At 39.3% G+C, this 25,580-nt stretch overlaps 1 protein-coding gene across 1 annotated transcript; it reads left to right on the top strand.

Moving 5' to 3' along the window:
- On the top strand, window positions 1-25,580 carry fam83b (family with sequence similarity 83 member B). Its single transcript, XM_006638856.3, has 5 exons — window positions 1-220; window positions 9,886-10,390; window positions 15,061-15,225; window positions 19,179-19,303; window positions 20,040-25,580. Exons 2-5 carry the CDS (start codon window positions 9,944-9,946, stop codon window positions 22,273-22,275), a joined length of 2,973 nt encoding a protein of 990 aa, XP_006638919.2. The 5' UTR covers window positions 1-220; window positions 9,886-9,943; the 3' UTR covers window positions 22,276-25,580.

The following is a 25,580-nucleotide window of genomic DNA, read 5'->3' on the forward strand; positions in this document are numbered from 1 at the left end:
ACACCCTTCCAGCAGTGCTGTGCTTTTCTTTAGCGACAACACCTAGATTAGTCTTTGTTGCTTCTTTGGTGGGAAAGTTCTTAAATGCTGGTGTTTTAGGTACTTCCCTTGCGCATGTATATACGCTTTTATGCTTTTTAATGCTTCTGAAGACATTTTAGATTTAATGGGAATTTAAGAAGGGATCGATGAAGATTTGCCTGTTACTGACAATGAGAAAGTAAGTTTCATCCAAGCCCATTTAAAGAAACGTAATACTGCTTTGAGATACTTATTTAGAAAAAAAACACAATTGTCTTTATGTTTCAAAATTGAGGATAAACTGTGGAATTCTTCTGTCTACTTTTCATCATCTAGTAAAATGCATTTTTCTGCAGGGTTCTTTATCTTGAAAACTTTGTTAAAGTTGTGCTCTTAATTTGAAATAACGTTCTAAATTTACTTTAGCAATATATTTCCAGATTGCTAACAAATCTGTACTTAAAATAACAGTACTACTCATCAGTAGGCATTTAGGAAAGTGTTAGGTGTCTTGTTTGAATGACAAGACAAGCACACATTTTGAATGGAAATATATGCGTTTCTTTCCTGCTAACGGAAATGTTTTTCCAAGTTTAAAGGTGTCAGATTGATTGAAGAATTTGTGTTTCTCTACGATGAATTTAGGGAGAGATTTATTCTTTTAGATCCCCCGTATTCCATTTTTCTTTCTAGCTGTGAACTAGCATTTGAAAGGAAGCATTGTAAATTGTGAAAACATTGTGAATTAAAGGTACTTTAGGCTTATTATAGAACTTGAAATAGAATATTAAGAAAACCTATTATTTCGCAGATAAGTTTAAAAAAAGTTTTGGGTTTTTTTTTTACCCAAGCAGGTTTGCTCTCTAATAAACATGTGTGGGAAAGAGTGAATACAACTCCATCATGACCTCAGCATGCGGGAACATGTGACACACATGTTGCACACCAACATTCTACTGTAGGTGTTAGCATGTGAGGTCAACATAGTTATCACTCAGAAAAAAACGTTGCTTATCAGATAACATTTAACTTATCAGTCCCTTACAGATTGTTTTTTTTTAATTAGAATTCAGTATTGTCATACATGCGTTTGTTTTCACTAAAGTTTTGTTGCTATGCAATCCAGTGCTGAAATATACATTATTGATTATATTGTTCTTATAGCTGACAGTACAGTTTTACCCTTCTGTATCACTTCTACAGAATACAGAAACCTAGAATTCAGAAAAATTAAAAGTAGTTCAGATTTAAAATTTTATCTGGCAGAGTTTTCTTTCATCATTTAAAACCTGCAATGAAGGACTGGAGCAATAACTTGTGGAGGGTCAGAGCTGTGATTAAGTCTGAGCCTAAGCCCATGGGACGGTACGATAAGGCAGTCAGGAATCTTTTTCAGATTTAATACATTCAGCTCTTAAAGAACTGAATGTCAGCACAGGAGGAAATCACACGATGACCAGATCTTGGATATTTTGAGAATTAAGAGCACAGTTTGATTAAAATGCGACAGGTATCTTGCTTTTTTAAGATGGATTTATTTTATTTTTAAATATTCTGCTTCTTAGATAGACAAAACCTTCTGGTGTGCTTGTTGAATTAGTTTCAAATATGAATGCTTTCTGATCAAAGTACTCTTTTAATTTTTTTTTGTCGTAATATATTTGAATATGCTCTATGATCATTTTTAATTCATCAAATATTATGCCTATGCAGAGTAAAAGCTCTCTCTAGGATTCCTATCCTACTTAGATAACATTAAGTGACTTAGAAGTGTAACTAAAACTCTGATTCATTTTTAACAAAGAATAGAATGCTCCATGTTTGAGAGAAATAGGAGGGAATCATTATCTGGTTTTAGCCTCTGAGTAAGCATCAATCTGCATTATGTGGGAAGTTACCTCTTCTAACTGAGCTGAGAGCAAGACTATTAGATTGTTCAACTAATCTGATCTGGAACAAGGATGAACTGTCATGCCAGTTCATTTATTGGCTACACTGCTATGTAAACAACTCCAGGCTGAGACCAGACAGTGGGCTTTTTACATGACGTAGTCTGTTAGGACTACCTTTTATAGCACTTCAAACTGGTTCTAGTCCTGATCGGTCACTGTGTCTGCTGGTTTTCATTTCGATTTAGTACTGTACCTAGTCCGCTAGGTAACGCCTTTAATTGATCTGTTTAGCTGTTTCTGTGCACATTCTTTTATTTCACAAATACCCTAAAATATACAATACTAACCAAGTATATTATTCTTAACAACCTTCAAGGTTATTGGATGAGACTCTTGGATCTATTTCTGCTGTTTGCATCTTCAGAGGTGCAGATGGTGACATTGTAGGTAATGTACCAGAAGGATTGAAGTTCTGAACCTCAGAAATTGGTAAAGGGTTGATATCAATAACAAAAATCATTTGACTTTTTATGATCTGAAAGAAAATTGAAAAATAGGGATCAAAAACAGTTCAATTCTTATTAGAACTGAATTACAAAAATCAGAAGACCATAGATTAAGAAGTCCCTGCTCTAAAGTATTTACAAAAAAACACAACCTTTGTTTATTTTTTTTGCCATAGAGATCTAATTTTTTGAAGATTATTCTGCACACCCGTAGAAATGAAACACATTTATTTGAAATTCATGAGGCAAGGTTTACAAATATTTCATGCCAAAAGTTGTATAACATTAAAGCTTGCTGTAAGGAAGATATGCTGATATCAGGCATGATTTTGCAAGCCTGTTCAAGTTGATCAGACCAACATTTTTGTGCATAATGCGTAGAGACCGTATAAGACAGAACATCAGTTAATCTATGTGTAGTTTGTCTTTGTGCCTAATGTGTGTTTACAATATACCCTGAAGTGCAAACATACTGTATACAACATACTGAAATTGCTGTCAAACCTTGTTTCTTATGTCCTTTGCTTGTGCTACATTTTCAATCATAGAATCCTTTAATTCAGCTAACTGATTTTTTAATAAAACATCATAAAACTTTTGCTGATTTCAAGGTAGTTTTAGACTTTCTCTATCCAACATTTCATAAGGCAAAACCATTCAGAATGCGCAGTCAACCAGCTGGCAGTACCAGTAGGATTCCTGTCACCCTGAATGGGAGACAGATGGCACTGTGGACGTTAGACGAGGCCAGAGCCTGTGAGTGGGCAGCCCACTGTTCATTGTAATTCTGAATCTGACTGGACATCTTAAAAGTGAAAGTCATTAATATTATTGGCTAACACAAAATCATAAAGGATTTTTAACCTGAAAACGCTGACCACATTATCCTATTGTCAAACAAGTATAGAATGCACTCTTCATTTTTACTTTGGAATAGTTTATCACATTTTTCAGCCCTAAAAGTACGGTATTAAAATATCTTTAAGGTATCGGAAAAATGAAAGCTTGTTGTTTGTTTTCTGTTTAAAATGCTAGAAGCAGTCTCTACAGAACATTAACTCTATAAAAATTTAGTGATTAATGTGAGTCATAAAATGCTTTAGCTCACAGAAAATAAATACCTGAATACCAGGTGAGCCCTGAACGTTTGATAGTTCATCTATCCGATGTGAAAAGCTGTGGGCACTGAATAACTCTCAGTATATCCTCATTGCTCTCTTTGCCTGAACTTGTACAGTACATGAAGAAAAAGCAAGATGTCACGAGATGTACATTCAGAGTCACTTTATCTGAATTGAAATTTAAAAAATTGCTCCAATATCAGTTTGTTAAAATTTAAATCGGTTTGTAACAGTTATCAAACCATATCACTTTCATCATTTTTTATAAGCATCTACTGGTGAACTTGTTTAATTTACATTTTATTGATTTAATTTCCACTTTTCAGGCTGAAGTGAAAAAATAACAAACCCTGTTGCTATAAACTTAAGTCTTCTAGATTCAAATGTTGCCTTACAGTAACTCAGTCTTCCTGGTGGACCTCAGGAGAAACACAATGTGACTAGCACGCTTCTTCTGTGTTTTTCTGTTAGATGTTTCATACAAACCTTTAGCACTTGTTGCTATTTGAAATAGGGTTTGAATCTAACAGGATAAATTGCCTGGAACATTAAGGAAAATATAGATTAGGACGCCATAAAATCTAATTATCAAATGAGTCACTTATATTTGCTTCAGTCATACCTCACTCCTCACGAAGTCACCATCATGTGAAGCTCGTGCCTACAGAGGTTTCTAGTGCAGACCCAGTCGAGGGAGTTTGAGCCTGAAATGTCACAAGGGTGACGAAGACTTGGCATCCTGCAGCTGGTGTGCAGTGGTGTTTCTGTCCCAGCTTGCTGATTGGTTTTGGGTGGGAATGTGGAGGACAGGTCCAGCGCTGGCGGGGACTGTGGAGATGTTGCGTCAGACTGCTTTGTTCCCATTTTGTTCTTCTTTGGGGAGAAAATGAAACTAATAAAAATAGGGCACAAAAATGACACTTGATTTGCTTTCTAGAAATGATTAATGTGTGATAAAGTGTTGTTGCTACCTCCTGCTCCTCACACCTTGCCTAGAGGTGCCTTCATCATAATTAATTGTGCTTAATTTCCTTCTTCAATTTGCGTGTGAATTTGCATAACTTCAGTTTTTCTTTTGATTTCACAATACGTTCCTTGACATGTCAGCTATTTCACAGGTTTCTTTTTTTTTCTGCTTGTTTCTTTTTTGGCTATCTGCTCCGTAGATAAGATATCATGGGCAAACTCTAGATAGCCATGACCACTATTTGCCACATATTTCTGCTGTTTTTTATGTACTACACATTTTCTCACTATTCTTACTATCTTGTTTTTCCCAAAATGAGATGGTAAGATATAAACTACATGCTTCTCAGACGTCTCTCAGCTTGTGAACATTTGGTGTGATCGTCTATAATCTTCTGTAACGTCCCTGGAAATCCATATATTTTCTGTACTGTGAAAAGCTGCCTAGACAGTTAAAGGCTTTCTGGAACTTGATGATATTGAGCAGTGTTGCATCCGAAACAAATATCAGTAGTATATCTATGTGACTAGTCTGTGATTTAATCCCTTCCTGTTATCTTTGTTTTCCCATCACCTGAGCTTTGTTATCTATTAAATAATATTTTTCTAGGCTAGGAAAAGGGGATTCTGTGATTTATTGTAGTCTCTTTATTCTAAGCTTTATCTCCTAAGAAACTCTACTTGAGGCAATTAGTGCTTCCAAAGTATGAAACCAGACATTTTTAATAATGGATTAGTTCAGGTTCTGCCAGGCTGAAGCTGTGGAGAACTGTAACCTAACTTGTCAAATTTGAGGTGCAAAGCAGGAAACTCACTGGATGGGATCAGTCCATCACATGAGTTTCACACAAACACATACAGGGACAATGTGGAAACACCAGCTAACATAGATTACATGTCTTACATGACTGTGGAGGAAAACGGCAGCACTTGGAGAAGACCCACAAAGGGAACACACAAGCTCCACACAGGCTAGAACTGAGCCCCAGAGAAAACAGCACCGACCCCCACACCATCATGCCCCCCACCTCCTTATTAAACAGAATCAAGACAGGTACAGTTACTACCATTTATCATACTTCTTATCAGAGCCTTGGGACTCAGTTGTGGTCGTCTAGGCAGGAGATCAGATATCCAGCTCACTCTCACAGCAGTTGTTGCTGTATGACTTATTGTGCTGTGTTCCCCAGCAGCTGCTCTGCTTCCCTTCAGCCTCTTGTCTCCTCTCACTCATATGTTCCACCTCGTCCTTCAGGCTCAGCTTGCAGGACTCCACGGCACGAACTCCAGTGCCTTCATGGAGCTCCTGCCATCCTGAGATTCATCTTACAAGTTGTTTCATGATCTCATTTCCCTCTCTCAGATGATTTATTCCACCAGCTTAGCCCACTATCTATGTACCTTCCCATCCAACCACCAGTCAGTTGAGTGCATTTAGCCAAGTGGACTGTTTTTTACTTGCAAGAGTTTTTCGTCTGCAATAACTTCCTTAAAAAAAAGAAGGCTGGAATGCAGCCTTCCCGTTTCTTGGACCTTCCTCCAGGTCTCCAATTCCAATCAGGACCTCAACTGGTATCCACTGTTCCTCCTGTCAGGTCACCAGCTGCTGATGTCGTTATTGTTATCTTTGTGCCAACAAAACGTCCTCTACTTGTTTGTCTCTCTTTTGCTGCTTCCCTATTTTGCTGTTACTCTCAGTCTTGTCATGTCCTGCTGTGTTCTGTTGTTGCTGGGTTGCTGTCATTGTTGTTGAATTTTGCCGAGACTCTCGTGACTCATCGGCCCTGATCAGGCGTCCCAAGTCCCTGTCGTGTTGGTAGTCACACCTTGGTCCCTCACCAAGTTGGCGTCCTCCTTGACTCCTACCCACCACCACATCCACCCTCCCTCTTTCGTGTTTACAACTACACAGGGCGCCAGCTTCTCTTCTGCACTTATCTCCACATGCTCATGACACTGGGATTCCTCTTTCACACATCACCTTCTTATCTCTGCACCTCACTTCTGTCCTTCTGTTGGCTTCATCCTGGTGCCTCTTGTCCTCTTTGGCCCCTTCGCCATGCAGTACTGCAACACAGGGCCCTAGTGTCAGGCGTCTTGAGCCGGCTCAAATCCTATCCGATATGTAGGAATTGACTCAGCAACTTTCCCTTCACTGCTTTCATCTCCAACTTGGTATTCTCCACCTATATTATTAGTTCAGAAAGCATTTTCCCTGCACCCAGGCCATCACTCCCTCAACAATTTTCTCTTAATTGGAGTTGGAGTCCATACTTACTGGAGTAAGTATGGATTGGAGTCAATATAAACTCTGTTTAGAACACTGGAGCTTATTTTTCATTTGGACACTTTAAGTACAGAAAATTAAGCTTTTTACGCTCATTGAGCACATACGTAATGTAATTCACAATTTAAATAATGAGTAAATAGGTCTGTCAATTGTGGAGATTGATTTCTTGGGATAACATAACATATGTGATGTCATAAAAACACTGGGAGCTAAGTATTTGAATAGAGTTAAAATTCCCCAAATTACTTTATTGAAAATGTCCAATCCATACAACATGATTTCAATTAACATAGTAGTAGCAGTAGATATCACCATGCTGTCTTGAGTAATGGAGTCTGTATATTTACTACAGACATGATTGAAGATGGCCTAAATGTAAGAAATGTTTCCTGGGGAAAGAAATGTTCTGCTTCAGCAATAAGCAGGCAATGTAACAGAAGCCAAGAAATTGGTATTATTGAAGGACAGGCCATACCCTGGTAGGCAGGGGGTTGCCACACTGGCCCAGGACTATCACATATGTATTATTCATCTGTATAGTCAGCTACAGCCTGAGAGATTCCAGGAAGAGTTAATCATCAGCAGAATGAAGCTGACCATCTGCATGAAAATGATATTTGTGCTCAGGGGCTCCTCAGGAGTAACCTCCATCGCCGAGGGATGAAATCACTGTCTTCCCTGGGACAGTGAATTGTAAATAGAGAAGGGGGACTGTTTATTTCAGTGATAAATGCTGTATTTCAGCGCTATTTGCATTGTTCAAGCAAAGCAGTTATTAGTGGAAATGTGATGAAGTAGAGAGGAATATCTTTTTACATGATTATAAAGCCTTTAGAGTGGATGAAGGCTAGCTTTACCGCTCAGTGATATATTGACAAATAGCATGAACCAATGAGGAAGTGTCAGTTTTCCAGCAGGGCAATGCAAGCCCACAAAGATCTAGGATTACAATGACACAACAAGAAAACAATGTCTAGGCTTTGGTGTGGCCAACTCTCTTTTATGACCCGAGTCCAGCAGAACATCAAAGGGACTATTACACCCCCACTCTATGTACGTCCAGGGCAGGGGAGAGAGCAGCATGTGAGCTGGGTTTAATGGACACACGGGCACAAACTGAATGGCAACACAGAGTGTATCTGCTAGAATATTAATGACAAAAGTTAAAAAAACATACTAGCAAGATAAAAAGGTCACATTAAGGGGGAAGGGGGATGCTGGAAAGCAAATCTACTACAATTATCCTGAAAACAATAGCAATGGCAATGCCAAAAAAAGTCTTCCTCACACCTAACTGAGTACACCAAATTAAACTAAACTAGAAAAACATAGAAGTGAAGTTAATATTAACATAAACATCCCTATTACAAACATTTGACTAGTTCTCCAGTATTACCCCCCATAATAAGACTGCTCATTCCAATTAACAAAGAATATGAAAAAGAACAGGGACCAACCTCCTAATGCCTTCAAAGGCAGACAACAACCTTCATTACAGGATAAAAAAGAGCACAGCAAGAGTCTATTTAAAGATCTATTAAAGGTCTGTATTGTCTGTACAATGTTACCAGGAGTATATACAGTAAATGCTCAGGGAAAACATACTTGTCATTTAAAAAATACACAACACTTAAATGTATTTTTACTTATTTTGTCTGTGATTGTTTATGATATCTGTATTAAACATATATTTCATTAGGTCCATTAGGCTTGAGTGTTGTATTTCTTTTGTGCATACTGTAGGTGTAGTTTAGTATTTGCATAACTCATCCCTTGGGCCACCTTCAGGCCAGTGAAGACTATATTAGTATTGTTCTAAATTAAGATAATTATTTAAAATTTCTCTGACTTTATTGAGAGGATAAATAATTTGGATATGTTCTTAAATGCTGCATTAAATTATAGGTATTTATTAGATCTTGATTATTTAAAACATAGTGTTCTTGCCTTCATGACATCTTAATACACAAATTTGCCATTTACAGAATTTTTAAAGTTTAAAGGAATTTCTTCTTTTACACTTTAAAATTACCCTTGTTTTATCACACAATAAGCACTTTGCTCCAGTGTACAAAGAAATACAAAAATTTAAATCCTAATTCAAAATTTAGGACACAGTTTTTCAGTAAGGAAGACATTATTTAATTAAAATGTTATTTAAGCAATCAGTCAACCAGCAGTAAAAATGTTGGTGCTTAGGGATTCAAATCGAAATTTGAGTTATTGTTCCATCTCCTGATTACACTTGATGTGACAAAAATATGTCTGGGATTCTACACCAAGAAATACAAACACAGCATGAAGAATCATAGTCTCCAGCTTTTAACTATACTGTACCACTCCCAGGGTCACAGGGGTATGCACCCTCACCACTGCTGGCTCAGGTCAGCCCCCCACCACTGGGGACTTGAACCCAGACCTCTGGCTTCACTCAGCAGGGACCCAGCCAGCTGAGCTAAAGGGAGATATGATAGTATTTTAAGAACAAATCAAACACTGAGCAATAAGAACAGAACAGTAACCCAAACTGAGAAAACAGAAACCAAAATGAAACAAAAGGGCTACATCAAAACATCAAGAATAACAGGACAGAGAAGATTCTGTATTGCAAACAAAATGTCTCCAATTAACTGCCTTGGGTACAAAAAGACAAATACTTCAAAGACAAAGCGCAAATATTCCAGAGGTTAAAGCTATAATTGATAATAAGCCTATAAGATCTTAAAGATCTAATGACCATGTAATTATAAACTTGGTCAAAAACAGTACCTCATCCAAAGGTGATTTATGTTACATACTCAGCTCATTTAATGCTATATGCGTGCTTTCATATTTACATTTTGAGACAGACAAGGAAAAGATTAAATTGGAAAATGAATATAATGCATATATTAGTAAAACACAGTAATAAATTGATAATAGTAATTAGATCTTATTGAATAAGAGAAATTGTGTAAAGGAATGGAATGTGTTACAAATACATGTAGTTTAATAAGCATTCAACATCATGTAATATGAAAACACATCTTAATTCATGTAAAATAGTATTAGAATTGTAGTTATCTAAAAATGTAATACATGTGTTCCAGGTGTCCAGTATTAACATCTTGACGTCCCTTCGAGGAGCTGCATAAGGCAACAGTAACGATGGAATCTTTATCACTGCTGTCTTCTCTGAAAGGAGAATTCAAGCCAGAAGACTATGTTCTGCCACATTACAAAGAATCGTACCGCCTAGCCATTGACACTCTAGTGAGTGGAGGCAAGGAGAGGTATCAGGACTTTCTCGTGTCTGAGCGCATTGGGGACTTCCTGTCGGAGGAGGAGCTGGAGTTCATCATGGCGAACATGGAGAAGCCTCCTGCAGCCAGCCCCTCTGAGGATGATGAGGCACCACACGATGACACACCCTCCACGGGGACCTACTGGCCGGTGGATTCTGATGTGGAGACTCCAGACCTGGACCTGGGCTGGCCTGAGTTCCTGCCTGATCCCATCAACCGCACCAAGATTGATCTGTTCTTCCACCCACCTCGCCAAAACTGCCCCACCATCAAAGAAGTTGTAAGAAAACACATCCAGGATGCAAGAAAGGTATTAAGGACTTCCTTTTGACACCACTTTAAAAACCCTTAAAAACTATAGAATTCCATTTTTTAAATATAGCCAAATGGTTTTATTGATTGCTTCAGTTATTCAGCATCATTCATGAATATTCAAGTATACATTTATGTTTGGTACATGAAAGAAAAACCTTCATTATCAGCATCTTGAAGTTTCTTTTCCAGTAGTTAAGACAGATCCTAATTAATGTCCAGGAGTATGAGGCTGACCAGACCCTCCACCCCCTTTTTTATGAGGAAGGAGCTGGGGAGCTGCTGCAAGGGTGCAGATGGGGTGGAGGGGAAGGTGGATAAGAAAATGCAAAGGAGGTACTCAGAAGGCGATGTATTTAGACATAGGAGAACGGAAGTGGGTGAGATTAGACTTTGGCTTCCTTTTAAACTTTCTGTTGAAAACACTATATTTAGGCTACCTATGATCTAACATTTAACTCTAATAATAATAATGTTTCTTTATTAGCCCTATACAATTTCTTGCATTAGGAATTCATCTTTTTGCATACCCCAGCTTTTCTCCATGGAGACACAGACAGGGAGATAAGCTTGGGATCAGAGTGCAGGGTCTGCCATTGTATGGCACCCCTGGAGCAGATGGGGTTAAGGACCTTGCTCAGGGGCCCAACAGAGTAGAATTCCTCTGCCAGCTGTGGGATTTGAACCAGCAACCTTACAGTCACAAACACAGATCCTTAGCCACAGAGCCATCGCTCCGCCCAATCCATCTTTTTCTTCTGCATTTAAAGCAGAACAGGGTAATGTTTGCTTCAAATTGTAATTAGAATCCCAGATCCAATCAGTCATTGTTAGGCAAATGTGAAGCATTACTTAAAACAGCTACACAAATACGCAATCAGTAATCACAGGACGCCAAAACAAGTGTGCTTTCCGATTTCTCCTTTGGCATAAATGCAATCAGTTAGGCACTTTCATGTTACTCAGACCAAGAGTGATAAGAGCTGTGTGGGGTTCTTGAGAAAACTTCAAAGGTACACCACATTGCAGTTACATGACTTCTGACTTACAATGCCCTTCTGCTTCCAATTGATCAAACTGCTGATACAGTGGTTCAACATCAGGGTGATTTCTTCAGTAGAAACACAATTGATGTACTGTAATCACATGAGATTTCTGTCAACACTCCCCGCTGCTACAGAATGGGAATCCCCACCATTGCTTACTTTCACATGATAGATGGGCAACTACCTAGCTTACATGATGCAAAAATGGGATCCTCAACATTTCTAAAATTCTGTGTCTTCCTATACTTGTCTATCAGCAGTGCTGCAATAAAAATAATTTTTCTCATTAAGAGAAATAAGCCTATGCAATATGATTAGCATGTTTAGCATGTCATTTCAGAAACTTACCCGAGGAGAATGTAGCTACAAAGATCTCCACAGAATCCTTAAAAAAGAACAACAGAAAACTAAGTAGTAATATTTATTCATAGACACAAAGAAGGCTTCACCTCGGTAAAATGCTTGATGCTCCAGACAATTGTGAACAAGTACTAGGAGAGAGACCTCTGTGCATTTACAGGCACACTCTCAGACCTGCTGTCCATTTTCTCCTATCTGAGCTCATTTACCTGCTATTCGCCATTTTCTAACTCCTGCTCCTGCTGATTTTCCAAAACTATATTTAAGTATGTGTGTGGGCGTAGAGTAATCATTTTTAATCTTTTTCCTTTGTGCTCTCTCTTGCTAGATTTAAACATCAACTGTTACATTCTGACCACAGGGAACAATTCCCTGCTATAAAAACCACCCTGTGCAAAATTGTCTTTATATCATTTGGATTTCCTGTAATCTCTTCCCTTAATTGTGTCCTGCTGTGTGTGTTTTGCCTGGCTCCCTGTGGTTGCTCTGGTCTGGCAGTAATTTGTATTACTGAGTCAGAAGTTCTCGCACAAGGAGGCATGCCTCTGTGTCACCACAATAACCCTGTGACACAGTGCGTTCTCACACACGCCTAGTCGCAAACCTCAAGAATTATATCTTCGCTAACATAAAAATGAATGAAAAAATGGCTTATGTAACAGGTGAGAGAACAATAAAATGCAAACTACACAAAAATTCTTTCAAGAACAGTAATTACTTTATGGAGATTACATGATGTTTTTATGTGTAAGGATTCAGTGCTTTTGCCGTCAGGTATATTACCAATTGTTTTTATCAGCACAGAATGCCCATCTTTATTTCAATCAGGAATTTGAGATGTACAAATGGTAGGTTCTGCCCGAAGTGTTTGTTGCATTCACAGCTATGAATATCTTTCAACTCAATATCATTGAAATCTTCATGCAAATTAACATGATATTTAACCCATTTTGTGAGTTTGCATTTCTGAAACACCTGAGAAACACCTATGTTCATGTTTCATCTTGGAATCATTGGTTGAATTTCCCAGTTTCATACAGCATATCCAAAGCCACAGAGAGCTGGAGAGTGATTAACAAGGTTTTACCCACTTCCCTGCTTCACTGGCAAACATATATTTTAAATAAGATATTTAACAAATTCAGCTCTGTTAGACAACCGTTTGAGAAGTAGTTCAGGTGGGTAGCTGCTTTTTAACCAGCAAGTTAGTGAGGTCGCCATGGGCACCAGAATGGGACCCAGCAATGCCAATATTTTTGTCGGCTGAGTAGAATGCTTCTTCGCTTCCTACACTGGCTTTGTCCTGGACCTCTACTACATTGTAGACTACATACATACTACAGCGATACATCGTTGACTGCGTTGGTGCAGCCACGTGCTCTAATGACCAGCTAGAGCACTTCCTGCATTACTTCACCACTTCAACTTCCACCCGTCCCTCATATATACAGTTAATATATCCTCCAAAACTCTTCCCTTTCTAGACATAAACCTATCCATTAACCATCCCCGACTGCTTCGGTCTAATACAAACCCACAGATTCACACAGTTATCTTCTGTACAGCTCATTTCACCCCAAACACACTAAAAACTCTCCCTTTTTCACAGTTCCTTCGGCTACGATGACCCTGCAGTGATGAAGTCGATTTCCAGAACCAAGCACTCAAAATGCACTCTTTTTTTTATCAATAGAGGATACCCCACCCGCCTTATTGACAGCGCCCTTATCCGAGCCAAAAACACCCCACGGACCATATACTCGATCAGGAACCCCTGGCCTAAAAATTCCTTTGGTGCTTCCCTACCACCCTAATCTACCTGCCCTACCTTCCACACTCTCTATCCCCAGGACTGTTAACGACAGCTTTCCTATCCTACAGGATGATCCCTCCATTGGGACCCTCTTTTCTGACCACCCCATCATCTCATATTGCCGACCACCTAATCCACATAACCTTTTTGTTCAGAGCTCCCTTGAACGCCCTCAGCAACCATCCACACCAGGCACTTTCCCTTGCAACAGAACTTGCTGCATCACCTGCAAATATTAACTGTATCTAACACCAGACTCCTTCAAGGCCCCCAGGACAATTCCGGAGCACTCAGATGACATCTTGTACCTCCAGCAACCTCACTTACTGTATCTCTTGCAGTAAATGCCCAGCCATCTACATTGGGGAAACAGGAAGGAGACTCGGAGACCGCTTCAGAGAACATGTCAGGGCTGTGAAGATTAAAGATCTCTCCAAGCCCATGGTTTCTCATTTCACCTCTGATGGCCATGATCACACTGATCTCTCCGTCTGCATTCTCAAAGTAGGGTTTCTCAACTCCCATAGCAGAAAGACATCAGAAACTAAAATTATCCTGAAACTTGGTTCACACCTTCCCCCTCCTCTCAACAACAGACTTGTTTTCTTCTAATCCTCTCTATTCATTTGTAGGTTTGGTTTCCCACCTCTCCTCACCTCTCTCGACCTCGCACCACATGATTGGCCACTCTGCCTCTCCCCTGCTCCCGCCTCCTCCTCTCTCCTGGCTGTTGTTTTCCCAGGCTATATTATCTTGGCCCTGTCTCTCTCACACCTGAAGAAGGCTCCACGGGCGAAACGTTGTGTTCTCTTTCTTCTTTTTTTCAGCATGGAATAAACCTATTACTTGTTCCTATATTATCTTTGCTGACCGCCCTATCTTTCTTCCACCCGAAAAAAATTCAACAGCCAAAACGTTGTGTTTTCTTTCTTCTGTTTTCAGCAGGAATAAACCTATTACTTGTTCCTTTGCAACAGTTTGAGAATGTCACCTACTTAATGGCATACCATTTAGCAAATATTATTAACGCCATTGGTAACTAAGGCTTTTCAAAGGAGATTCAAATCCAATTTTATTCCAAAATACCCTGTCTGTTCATCTCCAGAGTGAATGGAAGCATATTTTTGAAAGCACTCCACCAGCAAAGAAAAAACTTTAATGAGAGAAATGCACACATGGGAACTGAATAGATTCTGGCTACCTGTGCCGTATCTCAGTCTTGCTGGCTGGATGTTAAAAAGCTTCAATAAAAAATACCAGGGGTTAGCCAGACACTGGCAAGTTTTAACATTCAATGCAAAAGAAATTTAAAGCAAATTGCATTTTTTTTCCATTAGTAAACAGCACTCAAGTTTTTACATTCTAGTCTCATGCATTTGATATTGTACATTCTGGATATGCTGTGTGCTGCTATTTTAAAAAAATAAAGTGTATTTCATTTCATTCCAGGTCATTGCAATTGTCATGGACATTTTTACAGACGTGGATATATTTAAAGAGGTTGTAGATGCTTCAGTCCGGGGAGTTCCTGTTTACCTACTGCTTGATGATTTCCAATTCAAAAGCTTTCACACTATGGCTGAAAAGCAAGAAGTTCAAGTCCAGAGGCTAAGGGTAAGAAAAATTATGAAGCTTCTAACTCAGTGTTTTTCAGCCTTTCCCCCCAGGGTACACTTACAGGAGTCTGAAAATTCTCTAGCACACCTGCCCTGTTTCAAACACATACACACACACACACACATACTGTACATCACCTGTCTAAGCACTTTGTTATTAGTATTCTAAGCAAAATAATTTCAGCCTTTTACCAGAATTTACCTCATATTTGCCTTATCCTGGCAGGAATTAATACAATGAAGCATATTTTCTGTCCAAATGTGAAAAATGGACCGTACACCACACGAGTCCCACACAGACAGTCTTGGGTGGCCAGTCTCATGTGCATACACCGAATGTGAAACATGATACTTTGATTACTCCATGAAATTAATACATAGGAACAATTTGCATTCATTTTTTATTTTTCTCATATGTGACCCTTCCTAAATTCTGTGCCCATTCCCTTAAAATCTGAAGGCACACCAGTGGAAAAATGTTGCACTTCCTCATGACATAAAAATTCTGAAACTGAAGTTATAGATACAGCACTAAATGCATGTTACTTATTCAAGGTATTACAGAACCTTTCCAGTAAAGTCAATACTGAATTCATTCTTCATTGTCTGTTTGGATGAATTCCTGCATATTACAAATCTAAATATTTTAAAAAAAGAACACAAATTAACTTTCACAAAGTCGTAGAAATAAGCACCTGATATTATTTTATCTTGACTTTGACCAAATCACTTAAGGTGATTAAGGTCAGGTGCACGCAACATTTTTTTCGTCTCCAGGAATCTTATGGTATTCTCACACTCCTAGCTAATCAGAGACTGACTACTGTTTGCCGTTCTAGATTTTCTTGTTGAACAGCCCATTTTTCTCAGTTACAACTCTTTCCAACCACCTGTTGAGAACACAAAAACACCTTCCTCAAAGCGTTATGTGCTGTTCATGACCTATTATTTCTGCTGACACACCATCCTGTACCCTCCCTTTGAGCGTTGCCTAAACAAAGTTCTGGTTTAAGCGTCTCTAGTGTTTTCTGCAGAAAAAACAGGGATGTTACAGGTTCAAACTTGCTCGTGAAGGCTGAGTGGAAGACTGGATTTTTAAGCTATAAGCGTATATGTGATACATACAGTAGCTATGTTTAGTTATATTTTTATGTGATATGTTTTACACACATTTGTTTCTAGCATTTACATTCCTGGCAGGAAATCTAAATGAAGCAAAAACTATCCATCTTTGAAAATCTGGGAAAGACAGGACCTCTCAATTGAACAGACCTTTTTTGGCTTGTCTGCAGGAAAAGCCTTTATTATTCAGCTGATTTTCACCTTGCTCTTGTGTTTCAGTGAAATTCAAATTAATAACATTATTATAGTACTGACATCTGCACAGAGATTGTTTCAATTTGTCATTTACAGTAAGTGTTCATGGCCTTTGATAGGCAATTTGGCTTAAAATGACAGGCAATAGGTAAATAGCTTCTTGAGTCAAAGGGTGTTTAATCTGAGCATCTGTTGACAATAGAAAATATGTCTCAGGAACCACTTCAAATTGATTTATTGTTAATTTGTATACTGATTTAAGCATATTCTGTGGTATTGTAGCAAAATACAATGACAAAATTGGACATAAATTCTTAAAAAGTCTTACTGTCACTTTACAGTCCCTAATTATCAAGCTTACAAACATTTTCTTAGGAGCCTGCAAACAACTAGAATAAATACATCTGCTATAAAAATATGTCCAACAACTTTTGGGCTTGGCTATACTCTTATTTCATAACAGTTTTGAACCTTTTCAAGAAGCAATAAAAAAGGCAATTAAGACATCGTCTGCCACACCCACTACAAGCCTTTGGCAGAGTTCATGCACAAACTTGTGTAATGCTGTTAGTAACAAACACACACACAGAAAAATGTACTTGAGATAAAATTAGCCATACTGCTTTTAGGGATATCTTTTTACATCGCCATCATTTATCTGCTGGCTAATCAAGAATTTTTACAAATTAAATATTATAAAATACAAATAATATGAAATGTGTTGCTTTTGTGTTTGCAGACAGGCACCTATAATACCACTGCCCTGAATATGTCGATGGTTCAGACAGTTTACTCAGACTCTGCAATTTCGCTGTCTTGCCCATAATGACAGAACAAATATCTAGAACAATTACTGTTCAATAAGCTTTTTTACAGCACTTGGCTTAGGTCCAGATTTTTCAAAGTCACCAGCAGTTTACTAATTAATAAAGATATCCAAGTTTAAAGCTGATTTGAACCTTTGTTAAAAAAAAAAGTAAAGCGAAGAGATATTCTATAAAAAGTATTGTACAGGAAAAGGAAAATAAAATACACATACAATCTTAATTTGGAGAACAGGTTACACTATATTCATTGGCTAATCTTTTTTAATGTCCAGGTAGTTAAATCTGGTAGTTACAATGGTATTCACTACACTGTACATACATTAGCAGCAATGGAGTTGAAAACAAAGTTATTGAGACAGATTGGCAGTCTGCACAGCCAGGTGAGCTGCCCCAGTTAAGCTAACTACTCAAACTACCGAAATAAAAAGAACGGTAAGAGTCTACTCATAGTGTGTTTTCATCTGTTTGTGGTTGGTGGACAAACTAGGGGTTATGAAGATTAATAAAATGATTGCTGTCCCCAAGTCAATAAATGGAAATTGCTTGTTGTGAGAGATTTGTATCCTTGGTTGCAAAGACATGGTGGAGATCCAGGGTTAACAAATTTAAAAAATACATTACTTGTCACTAATCTGTTTTGAAAAGAAAAAAAGGACTGAGCAGGATGACAAAGTATTAGTTTAATTACTAATAACCAGGGAGCTGGATTTTTGTATAAAGTCCTTGCATATTCGATTGTGGCACTTACTCATTTGCATTTCATGTGAGTTGGGGTTATATCAGTACCTTTTCTAATAAACCTAAAAGATTATATGCATATGTATTGCTGACTTATTCAAAGAGGTTGCTCGTGACAGTATTTTACTAACTGCAGTCTTTAGAAGACTTTATTAAAGCATTTTTGAGCAGTAGTTCTATACAACACTCATACAGTACTACCGTCTATGATCTTACTGTTCCCTTTAAAAAAGCACTTTATCAAAACCTTCCCTTCCTTCTTGATCTATAAATTTTACTTTTGCTCTGCTGAACCCTGAGGCTTAATGTCATACTGTATATTTAAACATTTGTGTACTTACAGGTTGTCTCTGCCCCTGGCACATCATAGTTTCGAATTGGCACCCATTTGTTTCTAAAATACACCTGCATTTCAAAATAGCTATACAACATGCATTGCAATTAAGTATAATTTAATATTATTTCTGTAGGTCTAAAGGAATTGTAGATTATGTACTGTACACTTTAGCATTTGAAACTCATGCCACAGATGTTACAAAGGTGTTTGCTTTCTCCAGAGTAATATTTGCCAAAAAACTTGTCTCAGCTTTGTGAGTTATTTCACCTCTCTGGGACAAGTGTGACTCATTGCGTTGCAGATTGCTGTGTGACCCCATGCCATTGTTTTGGTGACAGGATTTTCTTCACTTACACACCACAGCTGTGGAAAACCAGGGTGGTTGTAAAAGACTCCACTTCTGTTTTTATAAGTTCAAAATACATTTCTTCACACTTGCATCTCCCGATTTTCAATGTAACTGTGTTTGGCATTCTTTGTTTGCCTGTGTCATCCTGATATTTTAGCCATTCAGAATTGTTTCTTTCTTCAGCTTTTAATTGCGATTTCCACATATCAGTTCTACTGGAAACTGTGGCAAGCGGAGGAATGGGCACCTCAATCCTCACCACAATTGCATGTGGAGATCCTGCTAGATGAATGGAACAGGACTGGGCTGTGTACATGTGTACAAATCTTATGGAATATATTGCGTGATGTTTTCTTACCCTCATCATGTTTCATTTTGAACAGAACATGAGGGTGCGCACAGTAAAGGGCCAAGAATACCTCTGCAGGTCTGGAGCAAAGTTTCATGGAGCAATGGAGCAGAAGTTTGTCTTGATTGACTGCCAGACAGTGGTGTATGGTTCCTACAGGTACAGTATCAGAATTTTAACTTCCTGCATTCCAGAATTATGAGATAGCACATTTCTGAATTCTGATTTTTGTATAATATAAGTAGATGATAATATTGTAATCAAATGTTATTGTTTTAGTGCACTCAAAACCTGCAATAGTTGGCAATTTAAAACATAGATTATAGATTACAGAAGTAGATCATAGCTTCATAGTTCAATGCTCAACACTGGTGAAAGAAACAAAACAGTGTCATGTTATAATTTGCTTAATAAAAATTACACTATCTCTGGCATTATGATATTGTAAGTTTTCACACTAAAAAATGAAAGGAATCAAAAATTACAAAGGGCATCACAGTGATGCAGTGGTGAGCATTACTGTCTTGCAACACTGGGGCCCTTGGTTCAATTCTTGGGGTGCTATCTGAATGGAGTTGGCATGTTATCCCTGAGTTCATGTGAGTGCTCAGCTTTCCTCCCAGAGTCCCAAGACATACTGACAGGATAATTGGCTTTTGGGAAAAAAAGTCCTAGTGTGAGTGTGTCCTTGTTTGTGTCTGTTCTGTAGGTGTCCTGTCCAGGGTGTTTTGCACATTACTTTCCAGGGTAGGCTCTGGCTCCCCTGCGACCCTGTACTGGATAAAATGATCCTTAAAAGGATGCATGAAAAAATATTATGTTTATTTTTAGGCTGTTTTCTGTTTGTTGGCACTATAAGCCTGAAGACATTACTCATCATAAGCATGTCTTTCAGCTTCATGTGGTCCTTTGAGAAGATCAATCTCAGCATGGTGCAGGTAATCACTGGCCAGCTTGTTCAGTCCTACGATGAAGAATTCCGAATGCTGTTTGCCCGCTCCACTGTACCTCAAGTATTTGCTCCGGAGACCGTATTGCTGGACAGTAATAATGGAAAGTGGCAGAATGGAACTGGCCCTTTAGCCTCACATGTGTCACATGCTGGTCAACAGTTTGAACGAAGAGACCATCTGCGACACACCCTTGACACAGTTTACATGAAAGCTTGTGGAAGGCAGTACAATTCGAAGAACAACCTGGGAGACTATGACAGTGATGTATATCATAAAAGAACACCTACCTACACACCAGCAATCCATACCGGCTTCAACGTACAGAACAGAATTCAACAATTTCAGCTTCCTGAGACAAAAAATTACTTGAAAAGACACAGTTATGCTGGAGAGAAACAAGAAAGTACCTATCTTCCCCAGAGGGCTACAAGATACTTATCCAGCAACTGGAATGTGGCAGCAGACAGTGATATGCACACTGCACCTGGAAGGAATGAATACCTCTCTGGTGGTATTGGGGATCAGTACCACCAGGGAAGACTGACCCAACCTTATAACAGGACGTCAAATGTCCGACAGTCCTTTCATGGCACTGACAAGCAAGTCCTTTCATTGCAACAAAACATGCCAACTCTAGAGCGAACTGCAAAGTCCTTCCTGAGGACATGGAGGATTGAATCATACCTGAATAACAGTGACTTTCCTGCTGGGGAGTCTGGGGACTACCTGGATCACCTTACAATCCCCTACGAAGGTATGGACTGCAAAGACAACAAACCGAATCCCCTTTACATGCATTCACGCATGCGATCCTCGCTAGTCTTCAAGTCCACGATACCAGAGCAGCCAGAATCTAGCAGCTTTGCAACCAACTCATCATCTTCTAAGCTACACGATGATCCAGCTCTTTCATGCGGCAACAAGTTTTATTCCTCACTGCAGAGAAACCCAGTAGTGCCCATGGAAAACATGATGAGACAGGAAGACTACGTGCTAAAAAGACGCAGTCTGCAGATCTACGATGAACCCAAGACAAATCTGAGCTATGCAAATGGCAAAGAACCCTACCACTCTGTTTACTCCACCCTTAAGAGAGCACCATTAAAGCAGCCTGATTTTGCACAAAAGGAAGAGAACTATTCTTATAACAGGCATAACTTGAATGGCTCAAAATCAAATGTGGACTGCAGTGCTAGAAATGGATCATCTAGCTACATGTTTGGAGCTCTTGGACAGACGAATATAATGGTTCAGAATGAGGCTGAGAGGACTGTTCAGAATAATCCTGTTGTTCCTCAACTGGAGGGACAGAGATCATCTTCACAGCACAACATTAAGAATGATGTGGACAAACACGTGCCTTCAAACTCTAACTGGCAGACACCACCCTTGCGAACTGTGTCTGTTAGCTCTCTTGGAGAAAGCAATGGCCAACCCTCCCTGAAGTCAAACAAAGGGAGTGAAGGTTCACCACGCTTCTTCAAAAAGAGCACCAAAAAGATCAAATCTCTGCTCAGCTTATCAGACAAAAAAGATAGCTCTTCCAAGAGCAAAAATGACTCCAATTACAAAATGTGTAGCAGTTCTGACACTTTAATATCTGATGATGACGACCAGAATTCCAAATCGGGCAAAGGGAAGAACGGCAGCACAACGAATTCCATCAAATCTGTTGACAGCACTGCCCATGCCAAAGCAAATTCGAAGCCTCAAGCAAAGGAAAATCATTTTTCACATAATGTCGGAGGTACATCGGCCCCGCGATTCGGGACCGAACAGCTCCATTATCAGACCGAGCAAGAGCAGCGAAGCACCTCCGACGTCTCCAACGTGCCTCCCAGCACCCTCGAGCGGCAGAGGCCGCAGTCGGGCAGCGCTCGCTACGAGAGGCCGGGCCTGGCGACGGAGGCCTTCCGCAGGAGCCGTCTCAGCGAGAAGCGGGTGTACAGCCGCTTCGAGCCCTTCTGCACCTTCGAGAAGCAGCTGTCTCCCGCGGACCACACGGTGACCGCCACCACGACCATCCACGCCCCCGAGAAGAAGAGCCTCTTCAGCAGCCGCGCAGGAGCCGGTTTACTGCCTCACAACGGTGCGGGGTACCAGGCATACCCTCCCCATGAAAACAAGTTTGGGAGATTCATGCAAAGAGTGGGAAATTTCATTCACAAACACAAGTGAGCGGAGACGCCGGACACTGAGGATGGGAAACTCATCACACCAATGTCACATCAGGACAAACTGAGAAGCAGATTTCTTGGGCACGTTTTTTAGAATATATGCTGTATATGTACAGTATCCTCCTAGTACTGGTCTTGGGGTCAAACTGTGTACTGTGTATTATGTAATGGACTACATTTTGTATTACCTCACATACTGTATGTGCTTTTATACAGTCTGTTCTTTTATTGTAAATATTGTAAAAGCCAGATACATAGAACTGTTAACCTGTAGGGAGATAAATGTGATATTTGCATTTTAAGGCGTAAAGGGATCGTTCTTTGTATTCAGGGTTTCAGGAAAAATAAGATGCAAAGCAAATATTTTAATCCAGTCTGATGTCAGTGGAGTGCAAACTCATTGCAAAGTGGAGAGATAACACGAATTTCTAGAGTAGCTACACAGACTTTAGAATCTTTAAAAAATAGGTGTAATGGGATATTTCATGCTACATTACAGAAATGTGTGGTAGGGACAGTCTATAGCAGGCTTAATTAGTATTATAATTAGACACATACCTGTGAACAAAACTGATGCCATTCAATGAAAACCCCAGTGTAATTACACAATTGAACCAACAAATGGATTTTAAACACTCCTTTATTATCATCAATAATTACCCAAATATGCAGTTAATATGTTAGCAAGTTAATACTGTCCAGCAAGATGGGGCAGTGGTCAGTGATCTGCATAGAATCTGTATACATACTGGTTTGCTCATTGGGTTCCAAACAAATTGTGCTTTTTGTGAGTGTGTGCGTGTTTGTGTCTGTGTGATGGACAGGGTGTATCCTGCCTTGAACCTATTACTTGCTTGGATAGACTCCAGCTATTCATGTTCTGCTCGGTTGTGGTTAACTAGATGAGCTGGGTCAGCTTTTCCCAAAGCAGGTTCACACCTGTGTGCTGATGTGAGTGAAGTCAGGTGACACAATGAATTGCTGCCTCACGATTTTTCATCATTCTCAGAGGGGAGTGACTGAGATTTGTATCAATATTACCAAAAAACATTTACATTCTGCAGAAAATCCCTGATACATCATTTAATATGGCTCACTACTGTATAACTCTGGCCAATTATTTGCTACTAATCCCATTTTATGGACAGCTTACCGCAGTTCACTTCCTGGCATTCTTATTGTTCCTCTTTACTAAAAAAATTAAATGTACCATTTTTTTGCAAAAAGTGATCCAGGAGCACTTCTAGTGTGTCACAGTATTCAGAAAGGCAATGCAGTAGACAGCCCCACTGACTTCATGGTAACAGCTCTCATTCTCAGGAGAGGACCGATATCCACCAAGAAAACTACTGCCCATCAAGTGGAGAAGTGTCATAGTACTGAGGAAATTTAGGTAGGCTTGACTGAACAAGACAGGAGTGGACTTTAGCCAGGACACTGGGGATTAAACCACTCTTATAAAAAGTGTTGTCTGGTCATTAAAGACCAAGTAAGCAAAAGTAAGCTGGACCTTGTATAGTGCCATGTCTGAAGTATGACAGATCCAGCAGCACGGTCTCCCTTGTTACAACACTGGGGCATTGCATTTGAAACCTCTGGTGCAGGAGGAAGAGCTCCACCTACTGGTCCCACCAACAGTTACTACAGCAGTCACCTGAATTTCCTCAGATGCCTCCACTCCTGGTACCAACTCTGCTTGGTACCTCTGCTTATTTAGCTTTTGAGACCCAAGGAGATCATTTCAAAGTGGCAATCTTACTGTCAAAACGCATAGAGAAAAACGAGACATCAGCCTTTCAGATTCACAACATCATTTTCAGCCTGTATTTTTTTAAATGGGGGAAAGCCTCCATAAAGCTAATAGGACCACTGCCACAAAGCTCTCAGGCTCCAGTAATACTCATGTGTACTGTGTGAATTTTACATGGGATCTTGTCATCATGTTGACATTGGATTTCTCCAGGTGTTGTAGTCTGGTGTCCCTGAATTGTCCTTTTCTTCTTGCATGTGTGTGGGTGCTCTCGAATGGGCTGGTGTCCTGTCTGTTGTGAAGAAGTTCCATACTGCACATTGAAACACTGGTGTCTGTGAGCATTTTTTAAAAAGAATGAAACAAGTCAAAGTACAGTGCAGTGAAAAGGCGCTATGATATTGAACAAAATACTTTGCATGCATAAGAATTTCTTCTGGATTGTCAGTGAGAAACCTTAATTAGTTCAGATTCACAAAATTACTTTGACAAGTCACATAATTAGTTATGAAGTGTTATTATCATAACAGGCAAAATAGGCAAAATAACAGGCAAATCTTAGATAAACACCTGCATCAGTCTGCTAAAGACCTAAACCTGTGACAAAAATTCACCTTCAAGCAAGAGACCAACCTTCTGAATGATACAAAGGCTTAACATCAGGGAAAGTGAACGTTCTTGAGTGGGCCAGTCAAAGTGACATGAATCCAATATGGAAATGAAAATTCTTGCCATCAACAAGCTCCAACCAATCTGGAAAGTATGGGCAAGTTTGCAAAGTAGAACGGGCTAAAATTGCACCCATGTGCAAAGTTGGTAGATGAATGGATGCCTTCCAGCATGTAGGGGCATCACCATCCTGTTGCTGTTTCTGTAACATTCATTTTGTACAGGAGAGGGTTGTTAGCCTTGTGCCCAACAGCCAACATGGAGGACCTGGTGCCCAACATGGGACATGAACCCAGTACCTGAGATTATGAGTCTCATGCTCAACCAACAGAACTAGTCGGGACCCAAAGCTGGTAGAGACCAACCAGCATACAGTATTTTAATCTTTTTGCTTTGCTGTTATAGCTGACATTTAACTGACCATTCACACTTTGATTACAAATATTCATATGAATATAATGTGTAAATACAATATAATTTCTAAATCAACATAAAGCAACATCATTGGATGGGGGTTCATACTTTGCAGGTACTGTCCTGTATAAACTGTCCTACTGTATATCTATTTTAATACACATCTTTTCACACTGTTTAGCAGAATGTTCTACTTTAAGTAGTGCGTCTGCTGTCTGCTGTAATACGCAGCACATCTGAGTGCTGTTAATGAGTGCCAGTTAAAGCATGCAGGGGTTTCTGTGTCGTATGCCTTACAATTGTGTGGTGTTTTGTCCAAGTGATTGCTAAGTAGTGTATGTAGTTCTTAGAGTGCAGAGAACAGTCTAATACAATGTCATTCATTCATTAGCAGTATCTCGGAAGTCATCTTTAAATGACACCACGTGACTAGTACTGGAGAGCAAAAAAGTTCATTAAAAGTAATTTTCCAA

The sequence above is a fragment of the Lepisosteus oculatus genome, chromosome 17 (assembly GCF_040954835.1).
Source record: "Lepisosteus oculatus isolate fLepOcu1 chromosome 17, fLepOcu1.hap2, whole genome shotgun sequence".
Classification (NCBI taxonomy): Eukaryota; Metazoa; Chordata; class Actinopteri; order Semionotiformes; family Lepisosteidae; genus Lepisosteus; species Lepisosteus oculatus.

What these genes read in the sequence shown, in the direction of transcription:
- fam83b (XM_006638856.3), top strand. Translation starts at nt 9,944, where the DNA reads ATGGAATCTTTATCACTGCTGTCTTCTCTGAAAGGAGAATTCAAGCCA. An exon ending in ACATCCAGGATGCAAGAAAG is followed by an intron (nt 10,391 to 15,060) that starts GTATTAAGGACT and finishes ATTTCATTCCAG; the next exon opens with GTCATTGCAATTGTCATGGA. An exon ending in GTGGTGTATGGTTCCTACAG is followed by an intron (nt 19,304 to 20,039) that starts GTACAGTATCAG and finishes CATGTCTTTCAG; the next exon opens with CTTCATGTGGTCCTTTGAGA.